This window comes from Eschrichtius robustus, chromosome 1 (genome assembly GCF_028021215.1).
Source record: "Eschrichtius robustus isolate mEscRob2 chromosome 1, mEscRob2.pri, whole genome shotgun sequence".
NCBI classification, from domain to species: Eukaryota; Metazoa; Chordata; class Mammalia; order Artiodactyla; family Eschrichtiidae; genus Eschrichtius; species Eschrichtius robustus.
This window is the reverse complement of record NC_090824.1, coordinates 11,085,236-11,098,896: the sequence shown is the minus strand read 5'-3', so window position 1 is coordinate 11,098,896 and position 13,661 is coordinate 11,085,236. Positions and strand designations below refer to the sequence as shown.

The following is a 13,661-nucleotide window of genomic DNA, read 5'->3' as shown; positions in this document are numbered from 1 at the left end:
CAAATAAACAACCTAACCTTACACCTAAAGCAATTAGAGAAAGAGGAACAAAAAACCCCCAAAGTTAGCAGAAGGAAAGAAATCATAAAGATCAGATCAGAAATAAATGAAAATGAAATGATGGAAACGATAGCAAAGATCAATAAAAGTAAAAGCTGGCTCTTTGAGAAGATAAACAAGAGTGATAAACCATTAGCCAGACTCATCAAGAAAAAAAGAGAGATGACTCAAATCAATAGAATTAGAAATGAAAAAGGAGAAGTAACAACTGACACTGCAGAAATACAAAGGATCATGAGAGATTACTACAAGTAACTATATGGCAATAAAATGGACAACCTGGAAGAAATGGACAAATTCTTAGAAATGCACAACCTTCTGAGACTGAACCAGGAAGAAATAGAAAATATAAACAGACCAATGACAAGCACTGAAATTGAGACTGTGATTAAAATTCTTCAAACAAACAAAAGCCCAGGACCAGATGGCTTCACAGGCAAATTGTATCAAACATTTAGAGAAGAACTAACACCTATCCTTCTCAAACTCTTCCAAAATATAGCAGAGGGAGGAACACTCCCAAACTCATTCCACGAGGCCACCATCACCCTGATACCAAAACCAGACAAAGATGTCACAAAGAAAGAAAACTACAGGCCAATATCACTGATGAACATAGGTGCAAAAATCTTCAACAAAATACTAGCAAACAGAATCCAACAGCACATTAAAAGGATCATACACCATGAACAAGTGGATTTTATCCCAGGAATGCAAGGATTCTTCAATATATGCAAATCAGTCAATGTGATACACCACATTAACAAATTGAAGGAGGAAAACCATATGATCATCTTAACAGATGCAGAAAAAGCTTTTGACAAAATTCAACACTCATTTAAGCTAAAAACCCTCCAGAAAGTAGGCATAGAGGGAACTTACCTCAACATAATAAAGGCCATATATGACAAACCCACAGCCAACATCGTTCTTAATGGTGAAAAACTGAAACCATTTCCACTAAGATCAGGAGCAAGACAAGGTTGTCCACTCTCACCACTATTATTCAACATAGTTTTGGAAGTTTTAGCCACAGCAGTCAGAGAAGAAAAAAGAAATAAAAGGAATCCAAGTTGGAAAAGAAGAAGTAAAGCTGTCACTGTTTGCAGATGACATGATACTATACATAGAGAATCCTAAAGATGCCACCAGAAAACTACTAGAGCTAATCAATGAATGTGGTAAAGTAGCAGGATACAAAATTAATGCACAGAAATCTCTTGCATTCCTATACACTAATGATGAAAAATCTGAAAGACAAATTAGGGAAACACTCCCATTTACAACTGCAACAAAAAGAATAAAATACCTAGGAATAAACCTACCTAGGGAGACAAAAGACCTGTATGCAGAAAACTATAAGAAAGATGAAAGAAATTAAAGGTGATACAAACAGATAGAGAGATATACCATGTCTTGGATTGGAAGAATCAACATTGTGAAAATGACTATACTACCAAAAGCAATCTACAGATTCAGTGCAATCCCTATCAAACTACCAATGGAATTTTTCACAGAAGTAGAACAAAAAATTTCACAATTTGTATGGAAACACAAAAGACCCCAAATAGCCAAAGCAATCCTGAGAAAGAAAAACGGAGCTGGAGGAATCAGATTCCCAGACTTCAGACTATACTACAAAGCTACAATAATCAAGACAGTATGGTACTGGCACAAAAACACAAATATAGATCAATGGAACAGGATAGAAAGCCCAGAGATAAACCCACGCACATATGGTCACCTTATTTTTGATAAAGGAGGCAAGAATATACAATGGAGAAAAGACAGCCTCTTCAATAAGTGGTGCTGGGAAAACAGGACAGCTACATGTAAAAGAATGAAATTAGAACACTCCCTAACACCATACACAAAAATAAACTCAAAACGGATTAAAGACCTAAATGTAAGGCCAGACACTATACAACACTTAGAGGAAAACAAAGGCAGAACACTCTATGACATAAATCACAGCAAGATCCTTTTTGACCCACCTCCTAGAGAAATGGAAATAAAAACAAAAATAAACAAATGGAACCTAATGAAACTTAAAAGCTTTTGCACAGCAAAGGAAACCATAAACAAGACGAAAAGACAACCCTCAGAATGGGAGAAAATATTTGCAAATGAAGCAACTGACAAAGGATTAATCTCCAGAATTTACAAGCAGCTCATGCAGCGCAATGTCAAAAAAAACAAACAACCCAAACCAAAAATGGGCAGAAGACCTAAATAGACATTTCTCCAAAGAAGATATACAGATTACCAACAAACAGATGAAAGAATGCTCAACATCACTAATCATTAGAGAAATGCAAATCAAAACTACAATGAGGTATCACCTCACACCCGTCAGAATGGCCATCATCAAAAAATCTACAAACAATAAATGCTGGAGAGGGTGTGGAGAAAAGGGAACCCTCTTGCACTGTTGGTGGGAATGTAAATTGATACAGCCACTATGGAGAACAGTATGGACGTTCCTTAAGAAACTAAAAATAGAACTACCCTATGACCCAGCAATCCCACTACTGGGCATATACCCTGAGAAAACCATAATTCAAACAGAGTCATGTACCACAATGTTCATTGCAGCTCTATTTACAATAGCCAGGACATGGATGCAACCTAAGTGTCCATCGACAGATGAATGGATAAAGAAGATGTGGCACATATATACAATGGAATATTACTCAGCCATAAAAAGAAATGAAATTGAGTTATTTGTAGTGAGGTGGATGGACCTAGAGTCTGTCATACAGAGTGAAGTAAGTCAGAAAGAGCAAAACAAATACTGTATGCTAACACATATATATGGAATCTAAAAAAAAAAAATGTTTCTGAAGAACCCAGGGACAGGACAGGAATAAAGGCACAGACGTAGAGAATGGACTTGAGGACACGGGGAGTGGGAAGGGTAAGCTGGGACAAAGTGAGAGAGTGGCATGGACATATATACACTACCAAATGTAAAATAGATAGCTAGTGGGAAGCAGCCGCATAGCACAGGGAGATCAGCTCGGTGCTTTGGGACCACCTAGAGGGGTGGGATAGGGAGGGTGGGAGGGAGACGCAACAGGGAGGAGATATTGGGATATATGTATATGTACAGCTGATTCACTTTGTTATAGAGCAGAAACTAACACACCATTGTAAAGCAATTATACTCCAATAAAGATGTTTAAAAAATAATAATAAAATAAATGCCACCTCCATTTCATGAACCTTGAAATGCCCCTATTGAGTTCCACTTTCTCAGTTCCATTGGTGGAAAGTCATTTCTTTATCCTTTGATCTCTCATAGCATTTTATTTCTACCTCATTAGTGGCAGTTACAGCCTTTTGTATTACATTTCCGTTACAGTTGTACCTGTCTTATCTCTTTTAGTTGACTTGACTTTGAAGTCAAGACCTGTGAATGATTCACATATTAGTCTGTTTGGGCTGCCATAACAGAATAACATAGACTGGATAGCTTAAACAACAGAAATCTATTTCTCACAGTTTTAAGGGCTGGGAAGTCCAAGATCAAGGCTCCAGCCTACTTGGTTCCTCGGTGAGGGCTCCCTTCCTGGCTTCTCTTCTCTCTGTATCCTTTCATGGTAGAGAGAGAGAGAGAACTCTTGTCTCCCTTCCTCTTATTATAAGGACATGAATCCCATAGTGGGAGCTACCCTCATGACCTCATCTAAACCTAATTACCTCCCGAGGTCCCACCTCCGAATGCCATCACATTGGGAATTAAGGCTCCAACATATCAATTTGGGGAGGGGACACAAACGTTCAGTCCATAACAATTCATTTTTGCATTTACTCCCACCTTCCCCAAGTACCTAGAATGATCTCTTACGTATATATAATGTGCTTAATTTATATTTTAAAAGTAAGTGAATCAGTGAATTTATTGAATAAATACTGTATGTACTAGTTATCATGGGAGCAATAAAAAGAGTATAAGAGCAGATTCTTGCCCTCAAGAAGCTCCTAATTTAATTGATGAGATCAAATATAAACATGTAAGAGGTTAAGAAACTATAATAGTATAAATATAATTCAAGACAACAGAAGATAATGGTATAAATATAATTCAGACAACAGAAGATATGTCATATAGCTATATATGAACACACAAATGCCATAGGTAAATGAATAGTATTTTTGCAGGAGTTCGTGGGATGGAAAGGCCACTCTAGGAAGTCAGAGTGACTTTACAGAATAGTAGAATTTCAGCAGCAGACTCTTTAAGGATGGTAGAGTGTCAATAAGCAGAAAAGAATAGAAAGAATATTCTATCTAGGCTGCTGGAACAGCTTAAGTAAAGTCCTGAAATGTCTTTGCATGGAACTATATTGCTTCACTAGTTATTATAACTTTTTATAAAGCTATGTTTAAAGAGTGGCCGGAATAATTTAATACAGATGTGCAGAATAATGGTGCATCTGGTTCATGGAAGAAATATGTGGCTTCTATAGCCCCAGGAAGACTGGTTGTCATATCACTTCATGACATATTAAGGACTTAGAGCCAGCCCTGGTGGGCACATCCCACATCCCTGTGTGGTCTGCAGAGCCTCTATAGAATGGACAAAGAAATGAGCATGGAGGCATTTTGAAAAGTTTGAAATGTGGCTGAAAGTTAAACAAAGGTAAAGACCATTAAAAAGAAAAGAAAAGAAAACCCAGAACTAAATCAAGGCTGCCTGGCAGAAAAATACTACACTGCGTAGAAATGGTCTCTGCTGCACGGATAAAATGGAACACTCAAGAAGGTGGCATTAGAATTTCCTTTTGGTATTTAACGTCAGTGTAGCGGGGCCCAGAGTTAGCTTTTTCTCTGTGGGCTCATTTCTCAGACCGTCTAAATAAATGTCAATTTTTTTGTTCTCTGCCTTTGACATTGCAGTGGAAAAAGTGGCTGTAATTTGCAGATTTCTGGATATTCATTCAGTGACCAAAAACCACCTGCTGAAGTACTCCCTGGCACACGCCTTCTGCTGCTTTCTGACGGCTGTGGAGGACGTCAACCCAGCGGTGGCTACGAGGGCTGGTCTTCTGCTTGACACCATAAAGAGGCCAGCCTTGCAGGTGACGTCCCTCAGATGTGCATTATCTGCTCTGCGGATGGTGCTCTGCTCTACTCTACTAATTCATTGAGTTATTTGTCGCAGAAACACACATAATACTGATGATGATGGTAACAGTGGAAATTTTTAAATTTTTAAAAAAATTTTTTAATTTCCACTGTTACCATTTCTGAGAAAAGCATCCCAGAACCGCACTGTATTAACAGATCTCTTGTTTTTATTTGTTGATTCTTTCTTTCCAGTCTTTGTCCCTATGCTGCCATCGCTTCTGACAGATGTAATTATTGTATAATTTTGTGTGTGTGGCAGATTTTTAAACTAGGTTGGTTATTTTATACCATTCAGCTGGCTCCTGGGCCAAAAGCCCTTGTCACTGAGTCTAGATGCAAAGAGAAATCAGATGAATTATAATATAAACCAAAGCAAAACAAGAGATGGTAAATATACTACTGAAATGAAATACCACAAAGTAAAATCAAAGAGACATGAAATATGAGACCTGGAGAGAGTTGTTTATTTATCTTATTTGGCACCTTTATTTTATACTTGAAGAAACCAAGTCTCAGAGAGATAATGGGACTTTTTAAAGAACACAGAGTGAATTCATGGGAGAACAAAGACAAAACCTCTAAAGTCCTGATCTACTGTTTTTCCACATTGGCACCTGATTTATTATATTTATTATTATATTGTTATTATTAGAAGTAATAATAATGGCAAGAACTAACATTTGTCAAACAGGTATTGTGTTTCCGGGGCAGTGTATTAGAAGTGTCCCATCATGCATTACTTCATTTAATCCTTACAATAACATTTTGTGTGTTCCCATTTTACAGATAGAGAAGTTGAGGGTTAGAAAGGTTAAGTAACTTTTTCAGAGTCATATGGCTTGTAAGTGGCAGCACAAACTCAGGTCTGACATAATAATGTCCATGTTCTTAATTGTGTGTGTGTGTGCGTGTGTGTACACAAGTTCTCCCAAACCAGTGTAAGAGCTTCTCTTGTAAAAAAGACTAAGAAGAGAGGTCAAACTATGCAGAATCTGAAAAATTATAGAGCTATGCTGCTTGTGGACCCATACCTCCCCATGTAAAAATTCCCAGTTGTCTTCTGGATAGTCCTTCTCTGTTGGTCTTAATAAGACAAGGTAGTTGTATGTCTAACCCCTGCTCAGGGCTTGGAACATAGGAGGCACTCATTAGATGAGAGTTGAATGAATTAATAGCATAATTGGATGAATTAGTTTTAAAATTTCATTCAGTTAAAAAAAGGGAAATGGTAGACTCACATACTGGAGAAATAGATGCTTAGTCCATTCCAACTTTGATTTCTTAAGATTCTATGTTCCACTCACATTCCAAGAAGACAAGATGACTTTCCTTTCTTTTAGACTCATGGAAGTTAGCATTGAAAGGGAATTTAAAGGCCATATTCTTGTGTATTCTAAAATGTAGTTTTGGAAGTACGCTTCTCTTAATAGAAACTACAGACATTAAAGAAAGAAACACTGGTCTGAGGGTATTTGAATTAAGTGGTTATTATTCGATGCATCAGAAAAATCAATAATATACATTTAGCTCAGATTTCTGAGTCAAAATTCAAGAGATATTCAACAATTAGGAGAAGCTCCTCTTCTGCGTTTTTTTTTCCCCCTACCAAAAATGCAATCGAAGATTTCAGTTGAATCATTCTTCATTGTAAGCATGGATTGAGGAGGCTGCCTTGTTTCACTGACTTTGCTTGGTGTATTTACATCTGACTTTCCATTTTTGTTTTTGTTTTTTTACCTTTTCCCAGGGTCTGTGTCTTTGTCTTGACTTCCAGTTTGATACCGTGGTTAAAGATCGACCCACAATATTGAGCAAGCTTTTACTCTTGCATTTTCTTAAGCAAGATATTCCTGCTTTGAGTTGGGAGTTCTTTGTCAACAGATTTGAAACGCTTTCTTTGGAAGCTCAGCTACATTTGGATTGTAACAAAGAATTTCCTTTTCCTACAAGTAAGCAAAACAAAGAACTTGCTTTAAACAGTCACAGTTCCTATTCTGGTGCTTGCTGGATAAACAGAAGATACTCCGCATGTAGTTTAATTTCCCATTATGGAGGATACCTTGACTTCATGTACTCAGTTCATCAAATGTTTATTGAATATCTACTGTGGTAACCTGCAGGTTAACTATTTTCTGGCATTCCAACATCAAAAATGTTCTCATCTAGGGACTTCCCTGACGGTCCAGTGGTTAAGACTCCACGCTCCCAATGCAGGGGGCATGGGTTCAATCCCCGGTCGGGGAACTAAGATCCCACATGCCATGTTGCGTGGCCAAAAAAAAAAAGAAAAAAAAAATCTCATTTATTCGAGGACCGTTGAGAACCATTTGTGACTCTGTGTTCCTTAAATATTATTCAACCATCATGTTTGTAATGTCTGTGAGCAATTTTGTGAGATATATTTGCACTTTGTAAATTTACTCTTCCATGCTTAGTAATCAGTTACCTGGAGCTCTAAATAGATGGAGGAAAGACTTTGGTCACTCAACTATTTATCCAGTGATAACAAAATTAGATACTTTAATCTTATGATCTAAACAGAAAAATGATAAACGATAGTCAAAATAGGTAATAGCCATGATTTTTTAACATAAGGCTTATCATAGAGGGAGATAGATGAATGAGAAATGTATCCATGGAAGATGACTTTTAATATTGAAAATATACGCAGATGGATTGTTTCAAACTACTTGTATAACATAGCGAGTTAAGGAAAATGATCACCTTTAATTCCTTTTGCAAAGCTATCACTGCTGTGAGGACCAATGTCGCTAATCTCAGTGATGCAGCATTGTGGAAGATCAAGAGGGCTCGTTTTGCAAGGAACCGCCAGAAGAGTGTGCGTTCCCTGAGAGACAGCGTGAAAGGGCCCGCGGAATCCAAGAGGGCGCTCTCCCTCCCTGAGACCCTAACCTCCAAAATCCGTTGAGTATCTTCTTCCATCCTTCCCTTAAATCTGTTTGATGTCTTTCTGAGGCTGACATGTCTTGTTGAATGTTCACAGAGAGTAGTGTATTTAGCAAACTGAGCTCCTTCAGCTGCATTGGCCTTCACATTCCCTAGAGGGTCCCCCCAGGTATGTCAATGCCCTGGGTGGCTTTTCCCAGTTGCTGGTGCAACAAATCCCTGATCCAGCAGTAGATTGTTTTGAAATGTAGAAGGCAGTAAATCCACTGATGCATGACATGAGACGCAGGAGAAGCGTTTGCTCCTAAGTCCTAGAATATGAAGGTTTCCACCACCACCATTATAACCTAAGAGCTTCCTGGATGAGACTTTGTCAAGACCCATGGCAACTAAGAGGGTAGAGTAGAAATTTGGAATGCATTTTCTTTTCACGCATGACAAAGGCAGCCAACAAGCTCCTAGAAAACCAATAAAAACGGTGTTTTCAAAAAAGAAAAATCAGGCTGATAAGAAGTTGAATTTCTGCCCAGCTTCACCAGATAATTTATAAATAAAAACAAACATCATTGCCAGCTAAAAAAAGACCATATATACTTGTTATCTAAAGGTCTTTTTTTTATATTGCACTTTTAAAGAAAACAAAAAATTACCAAATGACTAGATGAACTGTAATGATTAGCAATGGCTCATGAATGACAAATAATTAAAAATTCATAACTAAATCATATTAGCGAATGAGTACATTAAATATAATACTAACTTGTAACATTTATTAAATGATTTAATTTTTAAATAATGTCATGAAGTTAATAAAATACCACCATAAAACATATTTTTTTATCCTGTCAGAAGCTGAAATGTTTGCTTTTTCATTGACATTTCTTAGAAGACAGCTTTATGTAACATAACCATTTTTAACCATAAATATGATTTGATTTTGTTTATTGCATTTCTCTCTATTTTATGACAAGCTACGGAAATGTGGTATTTTGAACTTTGGAAGGGTCAATGAAAGCCCTTTAAGCAATCAATGACCCAGCTTTTCAGGGAGCAAAGATAATAACAGATGGCCATTTAAGAATAACCTTTAGGGACTTCCCTGGTGGCGCAGTGGTTGAGAATCTGCCTGCCAATGCAGGGGACACGGGTTCGAGCCCTGGTCTGGGAAGATCCCACATGCCGTGGAGCGACTAGGCCCGTGAGCCACAATTGCTGAGCCTGCGCATCTGGAGCCTCTGCTCCGCAACAAGAGAGGCCGCGATAGTGAGAGGCCCGCGCACCACGATGAAGAGTGGCCCCCACTTGCCGCAACTAGAGAAAGCCCTCGCACAGAAACGAAGACCCAACACAGCCATAAATAAATAAAAATTAAAAAAAAAAAAAAAAAAAAAAAGAATAACCTTTAGCATTGCTAGGCCCAGTGAAACTGCATCAGATTCTAGAAATCAGTACCTAGATTCAATAAATTACAATTTCTATATGAATTCCCCAGCTCTTTTATAACCTAACTAATCAGTTTGGGATATAAAGTTTTTTTATTGTTATTTCTTGTTAATTGATTCACATGACAATTTTGAAGAATAAGAATTGAAGTGACATTGAAGGATGTTCTTTAGATTCAAAGAAAGCCACAGAACTTCTGTGACGTAAACATCTTGTATGTGATGTTAATTACAAATACGAAAACTAAACTTGCTCCTGCTATCCAGTTAGCACTGAGTATGTTTTCTAGGCTCAAGTTGTTTTTAATGCTTATTTAAATAGAGTTGTTGTTGATTTTTAAGCTGTGAGGTTGACCAGGCATGAGCAGTCTGCTCCAGCTCTCGGTGGGACACCCGAACAGATGCCAGGTGGGTACTTCTGACGTTGAAGGGCCGTGTGCAAGTGTCTATCACAGGTGGACAAGGTAAAGAATGCGGTGTCTCTAACTGGACCAGAGTGATGTATTTAGGATTTGAAAGCTCGAAGGGTTTTACCCCAGATGCTCAAGTGTTTGAGCCCCTGACATGGCAATTCTTTCCATCTTAAAATTGGCAGATGACTTTTGATCCTGTTAACTTATGGTCCAGTAAGAAGCATCATGTTACCTGAGTATGCACTTTTCCCCCGAGAGCCAGTATGACTAGGACTATACATACCTAGTACTTATATTTGTATGTGTTTTTACACATAGAAATATTATGTTCATATATATCTGCTCTAGGAAAAACATTTCATTTACATTTGAAAAGGTTATACATTTGAACCACCATCATTCACTCATCCCCTTAGCCATTTCCGATTCTTTGCAACTCTTACATGCATTTCTGTCTCTCGAGAAAGGAGGATTTCCATTGTTTAGAGGACCATGGGATCATATTCTGCTTGGTAGAGTGTAACTGTCCTTTGACGTTCTTGATAGATTAACTTATCATGAAGTATCTTAAGGGTTGAAGGGACGCTGCGAGCCTGTTACAGACTGAATGTTATCTATACACATGATGCCATACTTGCTGGGAAAGTTGTGGAGGTTCTGAATACCTGCTTATTTGTCCAAAACAAACCTGGTAACTACCACCTATGTATCATGCTATACAACGTTTGGCTTTTCATCTAAGAATAGTTTTAAAATAAACTTTTCAGAATGGTACCGATACTCTCAGAAGGACAATTTCAAGTAAGGAGACTTTCAAGAACGTGTTATAAAAACGATGCTAGAAAGAGAAGCAGTTAGGCATGGGAGACGAGGAGAAGAGGGAGAGCCCTAAATACTATGAATGCAGATGGCAGATGTTGGCCTAAGTGCATTTTCGCTTCTAAAATTGATGAGAAAAGGGGAGCACACACTTGGCAGAGTCCCTCTACCTTGTTTTGAGCATCACTCGGGCCTCAATTGTGCTGGGATTAAAAAAAAAAAAGAATAAAAATAAGAATTTCTGATCCTGAGCTTCATTTAAAATGTGAAAATATCCATTTTCCCTTCAGTTAGGTCTTTTTGAGATTGGTCTTACGCAATTTCGTAAGTTACCTTTATTTTACCCTGTCTTTTCTTTTTGTCTTAAGGCTTAGTTGAAAAGCTAGTCTTTAATTATTATTATCCGTTTTAACAATCCAACCCGTAGGAGTCCTCTCACATCTCTTTGGAAAAACATGTACATATGTTTCTTGAAGAAAAGCCTTTAGGCGTCTAATTGTCCCATCAAAAGTGATCAGATGGAAAAGGGGCAGATAACAGTATTGTCTAAATTAAATATAAAGCTAAAGCTTCTGGAAAGATAATTACATGACGCCACCATAAACAAAACTTGCTTAGATTTGGAAACAGGTGGCTCAGCTTATAAGGCAATTTCAAACTAGTTTTTCATTTTTGCATTATTATTTACTGAACACTGAGTGTTTTAACTTTGGAAGCAAAGATACACCAGGATAATCACAAGATTGTACAGAGTGGTTTAAGATAGTAATTAAATGGAAACCGAAGACCTTGCTATTTAACGAACATGCTTTTGTTTGGTACAAGTAATGAGCTCCTCTGTGCAACACCTCTTATTGATCAGGCCTGAAATAAAGCAGATGTCCTTTAATCATGCAGCAAGACTTAATTTTAGTTGCTGTTTAGGCTGAACTTTTGGACACTGGATTTACAGTTTATGGCTCTCTGATCTTAGCATTTACATATTGCCCACAGCAAATTTTGCAGCAGAAATGCACTTGTATAGAGGGTAAACTCTGCAAGGCTACTGAAGAGTTGCATTCCTCTGTGACTTTTATGAGTCAAATCAAAGGCCTTTGTGCATATAAGTAAAATTCATAGACTATCATAGCTGAAACATTAGAGATATGTTAACATTCTCATTTTACAGAAGAGGAAACTGAGGTTCCCAGAAAGGAACAAGTTTCACAAGCTTGTTGGTGACAGATCTGGGTCTGAAGCCCAGATGTCTTGATCTCTCTTGCAAGGCATGTGTGGTAATGCTAGCAGGAGCTCAGCACCTTCATTTAATCCCAATTGATGAAATATACAATTTTACCTGCTAGTCTGAATTTGGTATAATTATAATTAGATATTAGCTGTTTTTTCACTGATGCTGTGAGAACCAGGAATTCTTTGTTTTTGGTGATTCAGAACACCTGTTGAATATTAATTGAATATAATGCAGCAGTTATGGTAGGTTACAATTGGACCGTACTGGAAAATTGGTATCAACCCCATGTGATCACGGGAAACTTAGTTATATCTTATTCCTCATCCCCTGGGATGAATAATTAAACAATAGTAGGTATATAATGTTAATAACAACGGCAATAGCACTTTATATATGTACAGTACCTCTTTATAAAGAGTGTTTTTAATGCAAATCATCTAATTTCGATTTCACAACAACTCTGCATATATATAAAGTATTATTTTTTTTTCACTTTACATACAGACAGGAAGACTGAGGTCCTGAGGGACTAAGTAACTCTGCTTATATAATTTGCTCATGATCACATATAACTAGTTAGTTAGATAGAGACTGATACTTGAGTCCAGGAGACTTTATTTGCTTTCTTTCCACTACAGCTACCTCTCAATAAATTGGGCTTAGGGTGTTCCTGCCCTGGGGTACATGAGGACGCCAGTCTTATTAGGGAGCTGACTTGGGCATTCAGGCCTGCTACAGTGTGACTTAAGCCCATAAGTGTCCAGACCAAAGGACCTTTCCCAATTAGGACTTATAGATTGGTCTAGAGCTATCCTAATCCCTAAAGGGACGTATATACTTTCAATTCTACTCCAGCCTGCAGAGAAATCTTGAGATCTCTTGGTCTGAATTTGTGTCAACAAGAGAAGGTACCCAGTACTGGGTAGCACTGGTAAAACTCTCTTGTATTTCCCGCCTCCCTCAATGTCCAGCCTAGAATTCCAAATTACTCCTCTTTGGGCTCTTTCTTTCTAGAGGTGGTTTACATTTCATGTCTTCACTAACTTGCAAAATGCCTATTGATCATTAAGAGCCAATAAATCAAAGAATTCAATTGTTTTTATAGGAATGCCCTTGACTGAAATGATAGTTTCGGAAAATGACAGTTTCTATTGAACAAACACTTATTGGGCACCTGCTGTACTAGAAAATATGAGGAATGTAAAGATACATCAGAAATTCTTGTACTCTCAACTTGCTTATAGTCAAGTAAGGGAGATAAAGTATGAACATAGGTGAACTCTCATCTCGTGTGAAAGTGATAGTACTATAGGATCGTTCACGTCAAATGCAATGGGAGGAGAGTTGGAGGGAACAAGGAAGGTTTTGTGGACAGGTGACTCAGCCAGGCCTAGACAGGTGGATAGCCACGGAGACCAGTGAGGCAGTGTAGTTAGAACTACCAACATAATGCAGACTCATTTATAGTGCTTGATCATTGGTTTCTCTGGACCAAATGCAGAGTAAACTCATAGAAACTTCCTTCCACTACCTAATTGTCACTTGTCAGCTTGACAGAGGGGTCAGTGAGTCGACTTACACAGAGGAATGTTCCCTATTTCCCTACCCACTCCCTTGCTGTTTGGGGACTTCATCAGGTTTTCGCCCATGTAGAAA

At 37.9% G+C, this 13,661-nt stretch overlaps 1 protein-coding gene across 3 annotated transcripts in view; it reads left to right on the top strand.

Moving 5' to 3' along the window:
• UNC79 (unc-79 homolog, NALCN channel complex subunit) overlaps positions 1-13,661 on the top strand; it is a 202,856-nt gene that overhangs the window by 102,783 nt on the left and 86,412 nt on the right. For 2 of the 3 annotated variants that reach the window (XM_068553881.1, XM_068553790.1), the window contains exons 21-23: positions 4,963-5,144; positions 6,941-7,142; positions 7,938-8,117. In XM_068553881.1, coding sequence (XP_068409982.1) covers positions 4,963-5,144; positions 6,941-7,142; positions 7,938-8,117 — 564 coding nt within the window. Of the gene's footprint in view, positions 1-4,962; positions 5,145-6,940; positions 7,143-7,937; positions 8,118-9,884; positions 9,951-13,661 lie in introns of all 3 variants that reach the window. The other variant, XM_068553705.1, reaches the window with a different exon arrangement.